The sequence below is a fragment of the Elgaria multicarinata genome, chromosome 10 (assembly GCF_023053635.1).
Source record: "Elgaria multicarinata webbii isolate HBS135686 ecotype San Diego chromosome 10, rElgMul1.1.pri, whole genome shotgun sequence".
Taxonomy (NCBI): Eukaryota; Metazoa; Chordata; class Lepidosauria; order Squamata; family Anguidae; genus Elgaria; species Elgaria multicarinata.
Genome location: NC_086180.1, coordinates 54462223 through 54478192, shown reverse-complemented (window position 1 = coordinate 54478192; position 15970 = coordinate 54462223). Strand labels below are relative to the sequence as shown.

Genomic DNA, 15970 nt, shown 5'->3' with positions numbered 1-15970 from the left:
CAAGGCCATCCCATCATCCCCTGATTTTTGGCGCGGCTTAACTCACCCCAAATTGTCGCATTCTACAACTATGTCAATTTGCACATTAGAAACCTCAAACTCGGCACCATGATAGCTTATCCACGTATCCACATGGACACCAAGTTTCAAGGCAATCCCATCATCCCCTGATTTTTGGGGAATTTATGAAAATCGGGCACCCCATTCACACCCCTTTCCATAGCTCTGTCATTTTGCATGTTAGAAACCTCAAACTTGGCACCTTGAAAGCTAATCCATGTGTCTAATCCTACTGTATGTAGGGAAATGGGACAAGAAGTGTGTGTATGCTTTGCCCAAACAGGATTTGAAATGCTCAATCAGTGGCTGTTGCACTTCACAAACAGTGCACTGCACACACAGCATGCTCACACAATCACACAGTCACACACAGAGTCCAAGTAACAGAGAGAAGAAATAGAGAATATTTTTTTTTTGGTATTTTTTTGTATTTTTTGGTATATAGAAGGAAGGAAGATGAAACACAGTCAGGCTTTAAGAGAGGGGAGGGGGGGGACAACCAACCAACCAAACAAACACACACTCCAAAGTTTAAAAATAAAGTTTATATTAAATCAAAGTAAGGGAAAAACACAGAGCAAACTAAGCTAAAAGTCAGAAAGAAGCAAACAAACACACACACACATGCCAAGCTAAATCCTAATCTATCTCCAAAGTCCAAACACAGCAGCAGCACCTATAACTAACTCCTCTCTCCACGAACGCCAACCCACAAAGAGACACAAAGCAGAAAGCTCTGAGGGTGCCTCTGCCTTAGTCCCCCCCCTCCAACGCTGGGATTGGAGGATGCTTCATGAGGTGATCAATTCTCATCAGGATTGGGAGTTGAATGTGCCTGTCATCGCTTCAAAACAAAAAAACAAAAACAAAACCCAAACCGCCGTTTTACCGCGCTGTCCCTGTTTGTTGACCCGATTTTTAAAAAATTCTAGCACGCGAACCAAAGGACACAGAAAGTTGAGAGTAGTCTCAAAATGACCCTCACCCAGTTATCCCCGATTCTTTTCTGCAATGCAATCCTATGGGCGAAAACCGCCGTTTGATCCACGCTGTCACTGTTTGTTGACCCGATTTTTAAAAATATATAGCACGTGACCCGCACGACGCAGAGAGGTGAGAGTAGTCTCAAAATGACCCCCATCCACGACTGTCTAAGCACAAGAATTTTCAGAACGATAGCTTCAAAAACAACCCAGTTATCTATGGACGAAATGTTTCAAGATGGCGATCGGAGCGCTCCGCGGAAAGAGAAGCGCTCCGAAAATGGTCGCTTCTCTTCGCCTTGCTTCTAGGGGTCCGCGGTCCGCTTCTACTCCGCCTCTGGGCAAGGCGGAGCAGGAGAATTCGCTCCTGCTTCTGCGCTTCTAATAGGAGCGGAGCACATGCGTAATAGCTAATACCCTGGAAGACAGAAACAAACTCCAAAGTGATCTTGATAGGCTGGAGTGCTGGGCTGAAAACAACAGAATGAAATTTAATAGGGATAAATGCCAAGTTCTACATTTAGGGAATAGAAACCAAAGGCACAGTTACAAGATGGGGGACACTTGGCTCAGCAATACTACAAATGAGAAAGATCTTGGAATTGTTGTAGATCACAAGCTGAATATGAGCCAACAGTGCGATATGGCTGCAAGAAAGGCCAATGCTATTTGGGGCTGCATTAATAGAAGTATAGCTTCCAAATCACGTGAGGTACTGGTTCCTCTCTATTCGGCCCTGGTTAGGCCTCATCTAGAGTATTGCGTCCAGTTCTGGGCTCCACAATTCAAGAAGGACGCAGACAAGCTGGAGCGTGTTCAGAAGAGGGCAACCAGGATGATCAGGGGTCTAGAAACAAAGCCCTATGAAGAGAGACTGAAAGAACTGGGCATGTTTAGCCTGGAGAAGAGAAGATTGAGGGGAGACATGATAGCACTCTTCAAATACTTAAAAGGTTGTCACACAGAGGAGGGCCAGGATCTCTTCTCGATCCTCCCAGAGTGCAGGACACGGAATAACGGGCTCAAGTTAAAGGAAGCCAGATTCTGGCTGGACATCAGGAAAAACTTCCTGACTGTTAGAGCAGTGCGACGGTGGAATCAGCTACCTAGGGAGGTTGTGGGCTCTCCCACACTAGAGGCATTCAAGAGGCAGCTGGACAAGCATCTGTCAGGATGCTTTAGGGTGTATTCCTGCATTGAGCAGGGGGTTGGACTCGATGGCCTTGTAGGCCCCTTCCAACTCTGCTATTCTATGGTTCTATGAATCTAAGTCAGTGAGGGCTGACCTTAGTGGTGGGCAAGCAGAGCTGAGGTGGGCACCAAACAGAGCTGAAGGGGTGTCAATATCACACTGCATGAGGCCCCATGAACCTTCTGGATAGCCATGCAAAGATAAGTGTGGGGTGAGGGGCACCAAAAGCATTCCTCGCCTAGGGCACGATTTATCCTAAGTCTGTACCTTAACTCAGTCATACAGAGGAAGTGGGGCCTGCTGCTGTAGTCACAATCCATCCACATCCTGTGCACTTTGGGCCATAGTTTGCAGCTTTTATTTTCTATGGGAGTACAGAAAGGGGAACCAAACAGAGAAATTTATGGTGGTGGATCCCCACCGCCCGGCAACATACAGGATTAATGGAAGTTACTTATTGCAGGTCAGACTATTTGTCCATCTTATCCAATATAGTCTATTGACTCCAACTTTCCCCAACCTGGTGCCCTCCCAATGTTTTGGACTTCAGCTCCCATCCACTGCAGCCAGCATAGACAATGGTTAAGAATCCTGGGAGTTGTAGTCCAAAACATCAGGAGGGTACCAGGTTGGGGAAGACTGACTTACTATGACTGGCAGGATCTCTCCAGGATCTCAGGCACTGGTCTCTCCTAGCATCTGCTCCCTCATCCTTTGAAATGGAAATGCCAGGGGTTGATCCTTCAATCCAAGCTTGTGTTCTACCACAGTCTTATGTCCTTCAGTTATGAACCTGACAGGCAAACTTCCTCTTCCTATTTCTACATTGTTTGCATGTAGAAAGTCATGGCGGATAATTACCTCCCATACCAGAGTCAGTATGCCTCTAAATACCAGTTCTTGGGATCCTGAGCGGGGAGGATGCTGTTGTACTTATGACCTACTTGGGAGCTTCCCACAGGCAGCTGGTTGGCCACTGTGTGAACACAATGCTGGACTAAATGGACCCTTGGTCTGATCCAGCATGGATCTTTTTATATTCTTCAGGTTCCAGTTTTAATCCTTGAATCATTCTGAATGTCATGTGCCCATAGGACTCTAGGTGAGCAGAATGTAGGTCTGGGTCTACTAATATATACTGTGGGCTTGCAGTAGATCAGCAAGGATGTCTAACTCCCAATTTTTTAACACTGGCAACATTATTACTCCCCTTGTTCCTTTCCCAAATTATACTATTGAAATGAAAAAGGTTGGGGGAACCAGGAGTGGATATTTGTGTGGGCTCAAAGTTCTTTAATTCTAAGTGCATTGTGTTTTGCATCAGCTCTTGTTGGTGGATCTCAGAATTCTGGAGGAGGAGGAGGAGGAGGAGGAGGAGGAGGAGGAGGAGGAGGAGGAGGAGGAGAAGGAGAAGGAGAAGAAGAAGAAGAAGAAGAAGAAGAAGAAGAAGAAGAAGAAGAAGAAGAAGAAGAAATCTGTCTGCCCCGCTATGTATTATTTTTTCTATTTCATATTTTCTAATACCACAATTTCCTCCTTGGTAATCATGTAGTTGATAATTCATCTTTATTTACATTATTATGAGGAGGACACCACTGAATATTACATTTACATATGTTAGCTTATTAGAATGCTCTATGGAGCTTGCACCTTTAACCTTACTCATGTATTTCGACGCTATCATTAATTTATCCTCATGATGCATTTGGGAGACTGCTGCTTTTAAATGAAGCACCTTGCAAGGTGAAGATGTACTAGTTTTACATTTTGATTACGTTGCTTCACTGCAGTATAGTCATGGGGAGAAAAGTCATTGCTTACTATCCCTTTTCACATGTAAATGTACTTGGGCAAAGTCTATTTTTTTATATATTCCTATTTTCTACAAACAGTGTGTGTGTGTGTGTGTGTGTGCGCGCGCGCATGCACACACGTACATGCACACTTACTCATCCACCCACTCCACATAATTCTACAGGACAATTTTACATATCATTTTTAATAACAGTATGAATGGGATCTTTCTGACACTAGCACTTAAGCTTTCACCATGAAGGAGTGTGTCGTAGCGGCCCTCCCTTTTATACTTCAGCTGCTCATCCCTGTGTGAACCAAGATGCAGTCAAGTGCAAGTGAACAGGTGAGATAAATAAAAGAAGGGTTCTCCCAAATCCATCCTGCTAGGGGAAAAGGGAAGTTGAACAACCTTTTTTCTGTTCCGTACATATTTTATAAGTGGGCAAAGCTAATTTTGCTGGCACCACAGCCTCTGATACGAACTAGCTGATATATACACACACTTCTGTATCCAATCTTAGAGTAGACCCATTAAAATGAATGGGGCTTATGTTTGATTAACATTGGATAGAAACCACTGTACCCAACTTCTAGGGTTGTTTGAAGGCGATATTCACAGACTACATACAATTGATGTCAGAGAATGCTTTTTTGCCTAGCATCTTAAACAGAAATAGTTTACTTCAGCAGTCAAGTTCTTCGTGTTGCACAGAAGTGAACAAAAATAATTTATGCACCATTGCATTAGAAGTGTGGGCAGTACAGAAGAGAACTACTTTACTGATGGAATAAAATACTGTTGTTTGAGAGCATGGTTGGAATGCAATGTACTAAGCAAAATATTTAATTATCACCCCAAAGTCACTGATACCTTCGGAAAATATTAGATTGGACTCACATATTAGAATGTAAGCCTATGCGGCAGGGTTTTGCTATTTTATTGTTTTACTCTGCACAGCACCATGTACACTGATGGTGCTATATAAATAAATAAATAAATAATCTGGCAGCTTTTCTTCATCATCTATTGACACACACACAGTCTCTGTATTGAAATCATTTTCATGTTGTTTTAATTCATATTCTTCACTGTAAACTATAAATGTACTCAAATATATTTGGACCTATAAATATTACTAGTCTGGGATCGCTGGCTTGCACTGTCCCTATTATGATGCTTTTTTCCCTTCTAGCAGCTGTCCCTCCATTCTGCCTCTGGCAAGGAACTCCAGGCCTCATAGTTCTTGAGATAACATGTCACAGAGGTTGATCAACTTTCTCTATCTCTCAAACCATACTTTTAGTTTAACTGCACAAGCAGCATGCTCTCTCTGCTCTGGAGAAGAAACTCTAGCGAAAAAGCCCAAAACTCACTGCTCAAAATGTTGCTGGTTCAGCTCCAACACTGATTCCCCTTGGCTACAGCAAAACTCATTAGATCTGGACAATAGGCACATTGATGCATGGAAATAAGTTTCAATAAATATCTTCAAGCATGATCTACCATTTAGGATCCATTTTGTCCATAACAATGGGGCTGCAGCCCTGGATCTCCAGGTCCCAATAGAGTGTACCCTCTCCCATCCCACATTCTTCAGCCCTACATCCAGTTAAGGCATATAGATGGCAGGGAGTCCAGAAGAAATCTTTGTAGAAGAAAGATTCTACACATCACATAGGCCTAAATCTTCAACGACTTAAAAAAAAAAAAAGAAATTAAGAGGTTGCTGATGACAATTTGCAAAAGACACTTAAAAACAACCAAGTTTACCCCAGCCATCTGTTATGTGAAAAAATCAAGATAAATTAGAAATTACTATTCTAAAAGCACTTGGTAGGTTCTGTATTTTAATTTTGAACACCAGGCTGGCCGTATTTTTCAAAGGAGCTATAAAAATTGAAAAACACACTGTAATGCTATATATCCCTAAGAATTGAGATATCACCATGGAATTTGAAATGCACATTTACAATACAATTTTCTGTTTGAAGTTCCATCACCTGCTTGACCTTGCTCCACACCCTTTGTTCAGGGAAGGGGAAAGCAAAAGGTGCCCCAATGTGAAGTTTGCCTTGATGAGATATCAGAATGAAAGTTGCTGTGCAAGTTCATTCCAAGTTTGAATACCATGTTGAATACCTTGAGCACTGAGATAAAACTTGGCATTCATATTTATGATATAATTACAGCATAATTAAACAAAATCTCTACCGTAAGATTTTTTAAGTGGGGATAAAATAAATGCAAACTGCACTGTAAACAAGATCTCCTTCTCGAAGGCAACTATTGGAATGAAAGTTGTTGGGCCCATTCCGGACACCATGCTCCATAACAAGTTCAAAGACCAATTCAACCCTGCAACCATTTTCTATGAAATTATTTATTGTAAAGTGAAACTACTCAAACACTGTGATTTATTACTAATGTCATGTTAAGGAAAAGTTCAGCAAGGGAATATTCTTATTCTGCCATTGGACTACTATGAGATAAATTATGTGTACTTAACCAGGAATGGCAGGGAGGTGATGAAAGAGGAGGTGAATTCCCTTGCCTTGGGTGAATCTGGTTCAGGGTATATGGCACCATAGTAAAAAATAATAATGTTTCACACTCACGAACATTTTATTAGATTTAGCCTATGCCTTATTACACAAATTGCAGTTAGTTACATCAAAATCCTACAACATTTCTTGTTGTAATTTTTACACAAGTTACTGTACTTCTTGAAAGCAGTGTGTTCCTCTTAAGGCTATGGACCGGTATATAAATGTAATAAACAAATAAGTCACTTCTCATGCACCCACTGATCCTGGTTCTTCCGTTTATATATTGATTAATTCAGCTCAAGAAGGCAGCCTGGTTCAGACTCCTAGGTTGGTTCCCTGGAATGGGAAAAATAATAATGTTCCACTCCCCCCACCCCTAATGGAGCTTGGAGGATCTGATTTCGGTAGGGCTGTGAATCCATTCTGGCTTTCAATCAGAACCAGAGCTAGAACTCTCCAGGGTGCTGAACCTATGTTGGGGCTGGGGTTCAACACCTTGGATCATTCCTTTAGAGTTCTGCCTGGTTCTGCCTGGAACCAGAATGGATTCACAGCCCCACCGAAATCGGAGCCACCAGCCTCCACTGGTCGCCCCACTTGCGGAAGAAACACGTAGCAGCCGGCTTCCCATCCCAGTACTGAGCAGGTCCCACCCCACCCTCTGCCCTCCTTTCCTTTAAAGATGTCAGCTGTTCACAACGTGCCAACGGCTTCTCTTCCTTTTGCTGGCTGGGCTTGACGTCAGCGCGGGTTCCCCGAGTTGCTGCCGTTGCTTGTGGTTGGCGGGTTGGGTTGGCTGGGCTGAGGCAGAGCGAGGCTGTTGCCGCACGCACCAGCCGCCGCCTTTTCCTCATGGGCTGCTGCTGCTGCTGCCGCTGCCCGGTCCGGAAGGTGCAGTTTCTGACACGCCGCTGCGCCACGCAGCCCAACGGGTAGTGCGGTTAGCAAACGGCAGAGGGCCGAGGAACGGGACTCGCGTCCTGCTCCGGAAGCATCGTGTGGTTGAAACGCAACCTTCGGGAGAAGACTTGGGAAAGGAGCCTGGATGGAGCTGAGGCGCTATGGGGAAAGGAGTATGGGTCAAAGAGGTCTCCTAATGGGGGCGGGGGGGGGGTGCAAGAGGGAGTTCCCCGCTATAAGTGCGCATTGAGACGGAGCCTATCTTGAGGAGACAGCCCCGTTCTCGAAAAGAGTCGTCCGGCGCAAAGCGAGAGAGAAAGAAGAAGAAGAAGACGAAGAAAGAAAGAAACCTGTGGGGCGGAAAAGGCGGGAGAAGTGGAGGGGCGCTCCAGAAACCAGGCTCTTGGGAAGAACTGTGTGAGGCGCAGAGCGCGCGCGCGAGGAGCTTCTGTGTGGGCTCCGGGTGAGGCGCAGTGACTATTAGTCCTTGGACATGGTGCACTGAGAAGAAAACCGCCAAGCCGCTCAAGTCGGGGGCGCCGAGGAGAGCGCCTATTCGGCAAGGGGGCCCGAAAGCGAGCGGGTGGCTCTGGCAAACCAGCCCGCCACCAGCTGCCGCCGGAGTCCGAAGGCACTTGAGGAGCGCTGCGCGAGGCGGCGGCGGCGGCGGCAACAGCTGCTGCTGTCCCGTCCCGTTTGTGCGCCGCGCTGAGGCAAAGTGGCCTGGGGGCGCCGTCGGCAGCTGCCGCAGCAGCCATGGCCTTGAAGGACGGCGGCGGCGGCGGCGGCGGCGGCGGCAGCACGGCCACTATCCTGCCCATTAGCGACATGGTCTCTTCCTGCGCTTCGCCGGCTGTGGCGGCGGCGGGAGGCTGCGCTTTCCCCGAGGTGGTGGAGCTGAACGTGGGCGGGCAGGTGTACGTGACCAAGCACTCGACGCTGCTGAGTGTGCCGGACAGCACCTTGGCGCACATGTTCTCGCCCCGCCGGAGCGCCCCGCGGGAGCTGCCCAGGGACAGCCGGGCGCGCTTTTTCATCGACCGCGACGGCTTCCTCTTCAGGTACGTGCTGGATTACCTGCGAGACAAGCAGCTGGCCCTGCCCGAGCACTTCCCGGAGAAGGAGCGCCTGCTGCGCGAGGCCGAGTACTTCCAGCTCTCCGAGCTGGTCAAGCTGCTCTCGCCCAAGGTCGCCAAGCAGAGCTCGCTCAACGACGAGGGCTGCCAGAGCGACCTGGAGGACGGCAACTCGCCGGGCAGCGGCGAGCTTCTCCTGCCCCACCAGCGCGCCGGCGAGAAGCGCGCCGGCTTCATCACCGTCGGCTACCGGGGCTCCTACACAACGGTGCGGGATAACCAAACCGACGCCAAGTTCCGCCGCGTGGCCCGCATCATGGTGTGCGGCCGGATCGCCCTGGCCAAGGAGATCTTCGGCGAGACGCTCAACGAGAGCCGCGACCCGGACCGGCCTCCCGAGAAATACACGTCTCGCTTCTACCTGAAGTTCACTTACCTGGAGCAGGCCTTCGACCGCCTCTCCGAAGCCGGCTTTCACATGGCGGCTTGCAACTCCACCGGCACCGCAGCCTTCATTAACCAGTACAGGGAGGACAAGATCTGGAGCAGCTACACGGAGTATATCTTCTACAGTAAGTCCCCCAGCTCTACTGCTCCGCTTTCCTAGCTTTCCCGGGAAGGGTACGGGCCAGGGCTCGCGGTAATTTGAACTCTTTTCCAGCAACGACTTGAAAATAATTCAGAAGAAAGTATCTCTAAATATATGCAACTTCCCGAGGTGTGTGTGTGTGTGTGTGTGTGTGTGTGTGCTGTTAGTCTGTTGCAGCAAAAGCAACGGAGAGACTTGTGCTGCCTTAAAGACTGACTGACCAGTGGTGGCTGGTGGCTCCAATTTCGGTGGGGCTGTGAATCCATTCTGGGACCTGCCAGACCTCTAAAGGAGCTATCCAAGGTCCTGAACCTAATTTGGGTTTATGGTTCAGCACCTTGGATGGTTCCTTTAGAGATCTGCCCGGTTCAGCACCTTGAATAGTTCCTTTAGAGGTTTGATTGGTTCAGCACCTTGGATAGTTCCATTAGCGTTCTGGTGTATTGTGGATACAGTTTATGAAAGCTTAAACATATGCAACATGCCTTTCCTTCACTACTAAGCTTCCATCTGGAATTACTACAAAGGCTTCTTCTAGATAAAGGATATAAGATGGTAAGAGCCTTGCTACCCTCCATCTAGTCCAGTATTTTGTTTCATACCATGACCACCCAGATGCCTCTGTGAATCCTGTAAATCAGAGTGTGACACCTAGGCAAGTTTGACCCCAGCAGTATGTAATTTAGTAGCAGTAACTGTAGTAGTAGTCTGTGAGGTAGATTATAATTAAAAGTGGTGGCTAGCCCAAGTTCACCCAGTGTGCTTCATGGCTAGCAACAATTTGAACCTTGGTCTCTGGAGTTATAGAGCTAGGTAACTCTTCTTTATGTTACTTCTTCAAAAATTTACTTAGAGCACAATACTATGCATGTTTAGACAGAAGAAAAGCCCTACAATTCCCAGCACTTCTGTCTTAACATGTATAACATTGTGCCTGTAGTCGCTTTTAGAATTCTGCATTAATGGGTCCAGGGCTGCAGGCACTTCTGTGTATAAATGACTCACTGTAAATGGATATGTATCTCTTAAAATCCATTTATGCTCTTGCACACTGCAGAGGAAGAGAAATTTGGCAATCTTCCAATAAGTTATAATTTACCTACCTATTGCCACTATGCCAAATATGCCAATTGACTCCTTTTAAAATGTAACTGTGTGGGGCAAAAAAAGAAGAGTCATCCATTTCTAATGTGTAGTCTCTTCAATGTTCAAACAAAACACAACTCTTGCCAAACATTCAACATTGTTTTTAAACAAATTCCTAGGAAACACATTCTAGGAAAATGCATGAGATTTATTTAGAATTTATATTTTTTGGGATCTGGATGATGAGATACTTGTGGGAGAGGAATTTTGACTTTTTCTGGGATTATTTTCTTCCCAGTTCAATTTTCCTCCTTCTCATATGCTAGTCTCGTAGGGCTGATTCACACATGTGTGTTCATCACTTGTCCTCTCACCAGTCTTCATGACTAATTTTGTGAACCAAAGTTGTGAACTTCCATTGAAATGTATTGTTTGATTTGTCATTCAGTGATATGACAGTTCTGTCTGTGGTCATGTAAGCCATTACTTGGTCAAGGAGTGTGTGAATATGCATATGTGAACTGGCACTCAACTTGTGTATCTTGTGTACCAAGAACTTTCTTGACTTGGTGCAGGTGTTATTGTTTGTTGTTTTGTTTCTGCACCAAGAACTTGAATCAAGAGAAATAAGTAGGAACTTACTGTGATGGCATAAAGGCCCTAACCACTATTTTGATTTCCTTAGTGTGTGATTGTGAAACTGGAGAACAGATGCTGATACTGATGTCTTTAATATTTTTCTGTGTGAAAAATTTGGGGCTTTCTCCCCATCAAAACCATTGGAAGCACTAGCAACCACTGCTCCTGCTTGTAACTCTCCTGTTTAAGGTGTAGAGAGTGATGCTGTTTGATTTTGGGGGTTTCACAGGTTTTGTTGAATTGAAGGTTTGCACAAGATTAAAGCAGGCAAAGCTACAAGGAAAGCTTTTAAATATTTTATCACTATATTTTCTTCCATTCCCATTAACTACAAAGTAAACAGATTCCATCTGGATACATTTCAGTGGAGACAGAACAACAAGAAGAGTCTCAGTTTCCCAATGACTATTGAAAAGAACTATTTAAAAAAAAAGAAGGGTGAAAGGCTTCATAGTAGGTGACGTTCCCTAAATAACTTTATTTTAAGTTAAGTGTACATAAATGTACAGATTTCACATCATGCATAAATGGAAAAAAAATAAAATGTAGATGTGTTGCTAGACAGCATCCTTAAATCTCACAAAGTACATGCTGTGTTGGATAATAAGTAAAAAAGTGATTTGGACTAACAAAAACACAGCTGGGTTCAAAATGGGAACATCATCAGTTGTTTTCCCCAAGATTCAGAATGCATTAAAACTTTTTAAAATGTGTTTGGAAAGGTTTGAGTTAAACCCATTATGAGAGAGTAATGTTATTTTTTACTCCCAACCTTCCCCGATCTTCCATTAACCTTCCCCTTTGGAGTTGCTGTCCGCAAGTAACTAACCAAAATACAGGGGTGTGTATGTGTATATGTGCTGGTACTTCTACAATTGGAGGGAAGGGATGGTGGAGAAAATTGGAGCACTTTAGTACAATAGTTATTTGACTGGGATGTGGCTGCAATTTCCTGATTTAAAAATCCAACTTAATGTAAAGGAAAATATAATGGAAAATTTATGGATTTTCACAAACTGACATGTTCAGCAGCAATTGAATACAACTTGTGCACCTGTCGGACTCATGGACTCTTGAAACTGCTTACCAGTGGCTATAGCCATTACCACATGCAGAGTAAATCTTTTATATGCCACTGCACTTTTATGGTGATATTGAAAAGACTTTGTGTTGGGTATTGTGGTCACTGAGAGCCAAAACAGGCATCACTTTAAATGTGCGTCTAGCAGCTATCTATTATTATTATTATTATTATTATTATTATTATCATCATCATCATCATCATCATCATCATCACTCTACAGTAGGTGCATGGGGCCTGATCTGGATCTTAACTTCCCTGTCCCCCCACACTAGGACCCCAATCCTGATGGGGCTGCACCTACTCTAGAGTAAAAATTGGGGGGGAAAGACATTAAAGTAATGTCTGTTTTGCCCTGAGACATACAGTAACTTAAGCCTTAAGCCTGGGTGGGCATGTGAATTAACTCTGAGGGCCAAACTAGATGTGAAGTTGATTGCTTGAATGTGATTAACATACAACAAAAGATGGGATTAACTTTTTATTTTGTAAATAGTAGCCTTGGTGAAGGGCTGCAGGAAGTCAGGGATTTTAATCCTTTTCTCCTGTGTTCCTGATGAAAACACACACACACACACCCAGCTGCTGTTGGCAATGGTAGGGAAGCCTCCATTGGCTTGAGCACCCATACTGCTGCTTGAAGCAGGGGCAAACTTTTTTTGACGAAACAAAAAAGGGATGCGCAAATAACCCTCTGCTACTTTGACCGTAAAGGTAATCTCACCCCAAACATTTTAAAATGGTTCTCAAATATTATTTCAGTTTTCAGGGGCTGTTTTTGCCCAGCACTCACCCCACAATACCAGTGAGAATAGTTGGGCTGAAAATGTGAGCCTCACATGAGAAACTTGCTATGCTTTGACTGAATAGGTGATGTTTGCTGTAGCAAACTTTGCTGCAGCAAGATAACCACAATCTTTCTAAAAACAGAAGTACAAGAAACTTGTTTGTTCGTTTGTTTTATTTCCCAGGGGACAATTTTGTCTATTTTAAGCCGGTCAGTATCCAAAACATACCCATGTGTTACTTTTTAAGGCAGGGATTTTGAATTTCTTTCAGTCCAAGCCACATTGTAGTGGTGGGTGTGGCTGAAAACAAAAGTGGGTCTTACCAGTATATATTAATTTATACCTCTTACTGCCAGTAACAAAGGCTGAGTGACAGCTTCCAAGAGCGGCCTATTCCCTATCAAAACACTCTTAAGTTCTCAGAGAACCAGCAGCTTCAAGAACGCAACAGGGAGTAAGCAAGCTAGATCCCATGGGAACTACTTACAGAGATAAGATTGCAGAGACATCTGACATTCTCAAACTATTCCTAATAAATCTACCTACTAGTACAAGGCCAGCCTTGTACCTATACCTGACACTCTCCCAGCATGGTGAAAGGGACTCAGCTGGCTCTGGAAGGAGAGGCTGCTCCAAGTACTGGCTGAGTAAGGCACCTCCTTCACATGCCTCCCATCAGGGATGCCTCTCATGGCTGCTCCTCCCAGCTCTGGCTGAGTCCAAGACTTTGTGCAGTACAGGTGAGGCCAGCATAAGCCATGGGAACCACAATGATAGAACAGGGTTCCCCAGAAATCTAGATTAGTGTGACAGGCCTGTGAGAGGAGCTTAGTAGATGGAAACAAGCCATTAAATGTTACTGGCTAACCATTCTGTTCAAGAATTATATAGTTTTATGTTGAAATTGTAGTTGTGTGTCTAGGCTATAGTACAAAACATCTTTTCCTGATGATTAAAAAAAAATCTTTTAGAGCGATTGAAGTCATTAAAACTTTAACAATATTTTACATAGTTTTAAGAGATATTTGGTTGTGGTACCATATATATGTTTTCAATAAAACATTTGGCCGTCCATTTGAGTTTTTAAAAATCTGGGGATAGTGTCATCTATATTCCATTGCAGAGGGGTGTGTGTCCATATATCTGATTTAATCTCTTGGGGTGGTTCTAAATTTTGTCCACAGACCTTTGTCGATATAGCAGGAGGGCCTAAAATGCATGATATTGATTTCCAATACAATGAGAAACTAATTAAAAATATACTCTATTTTCAGATAAGGGTAATTTGACTTTTGGTCCAAAATCTATTCACCACTTTCTTTTGTGTTTCTCCACTAAACGAATATTTTTTGTGAACCGCCCAGGGAGCTTCAGCTATTGGGGTAGAGGGGTATAAAAATGCAATAAATAAATAAATAAATACAGATGTATAAGCTCCTTGCACCAGGGACTTGGCCAGTTTACTTACATTATTCTGTGACGTACAAATATATTAATCATAGAGAGGAGGACTCCTTTGAAAGAATAGAATAATGTAAATATATTAATATTTCTTTGTACCTTGGTAGTTTCACTAAGAATTTACACTGTGTTGCAGCCATTAATAATTTTGGCAGTAGTCCATTATTTCCTTTTATGCTCATAGTTGTGTGCATTTTAGATTTCTTCCCTTTACTTACAAAAACCAGCTTCCATTCTCTGTGAAGTTAGTTTGTATCCTCAGGAATGGTCTTATTTATGATCCTCCCAAGGGCTGCAAAATTCATTAGTCACCAAACCAGTAGAAATCTTTGACAGCATGACAGTGAATTATTGAAGTTTTGCTTAATTCCAGCTTCCTTCTAGAAGACTGAGAATATTTTGTCACTCTGTTTTAAGATGTAATGATATATTCAGGTTGAAACAAATGGTCTGCTAAGCAAACATATAAATATGCACCATGTACACTGTTTACCAAGTAATCTGGTTCATATGAATTCATAAGGAAGATGAATTATTATGAAGAATTGAATTGATCAGTCTGGTCAGTAAAGAAAATTTTGATAAAGCAAACCAAAAAAGGATTCCATACATCATGTAAAATCATTTTGCTTTTATTCCACAAAGAACTAACCTGACAAAAGTTTCTATTTAATATGATCCTAGTCCTTGTAGAAATTATGTATAAATATTACTATAAAAAGAAAAAAAATGCCAATGAGCCAGCTAAAATTAAGCACCTTTAGGCCCCCTTGATTTCAAATGTTGATCAATCATAATGAAATCAATGTAATTGGTTAGATTCTGTCCAATATTTATTTATTTATTTATTTATTACATTTTTATACCGCCCAATAGCCGAAGCTCTCTGGGCGGTTCACAAAAATTAAAACCACAGTAAAACACCCAACAGTTTAAAACACAATTACGAAATACAGTATAAAAAGCGCAACCAGGATAAAACCACACAGCAAAGTTGATATAGGATTAAAATACAGAGTTAAAACAGTAAAATTTAAATTTAAGTTAAAATTAAGTGTTAAAATACTGAGTGAATAAAAAGGTCTTCAGCTGGCGACGAAAGCAGTACAGTGTAGGCGCCAAGCGGACCTCTCTGGGGAGCTCGTTCCACAACCGGGGTGCCACAGCGGAGAAAGCCCTCCTCCTAGTAGCCACCTGCCTCACTTCCTTTGGCAGGGGCTCACGGAGAAGGGCCCCTGTAGATGATCTTAAGGTCCGGGTAGGTACATATGGGAGGAGGCGTTCCTTCAGATAACCTGGCCCCAAACCGTTTAGGGCTTTAAATGTCAATACCAGCACTTTGAATTGGGCCCGGACCTGGACTGGCAGCCAATGAAGTTGTAAAAGGACTGGTGTAATGTGATCTCGCCGGCCAGTCCCTGTTAATAACCTTGCTGCCCTGTTTTGCACCAGTTGAAGTTTCCGGACCGTTTTCAAAGGCAGCCCCACGTATAACGCATTGCAGTAATCCAAACGAGAGGTTATCAGAGCATGGATAACTGTAGCTAAGCTATCTCTGTCCAGATAAGGGCGCAGATATTGTCAAGATATTAATCTTGACAATATATTAGCTACCAGCTCATATTATTTGGTATGAACTGAGCCTGATGGATAACATGAAAACAAGACTGGTCCAGGTTTCTGTGGCTTTGCAGGAAACCATCATTGACATTTTTAAATTTGCCTGGAAACTGTAGCCACTAATGTGGAAGCCGTATTTCTTTCATCTTAA

General features: G+C 43.6%; 1 protein-coding gene across 1 annotated transcript in view; it reads left to right on the top strand.

Annotated features, from left to right (window-relative positions):
- The first annotated feature begins 8235 nt into the window (after positions 1-8235).
- The window catches only part of KCTD8 (potassium channel tetramerization domain containing 8), a 70238-nt gene continuing 62503 nt past the window's right edge, over positions 8236-15970 (top strand). The window contains exon 1 of the mRNA XM_063135223.1: positions 8236-9127. Within this exon, the coding sequence (XP_062991293.1) occupies positions 8236-9127 (892 nt within the window). The remainder of the gene's footprint in view (positions 9128-15970) is intronic.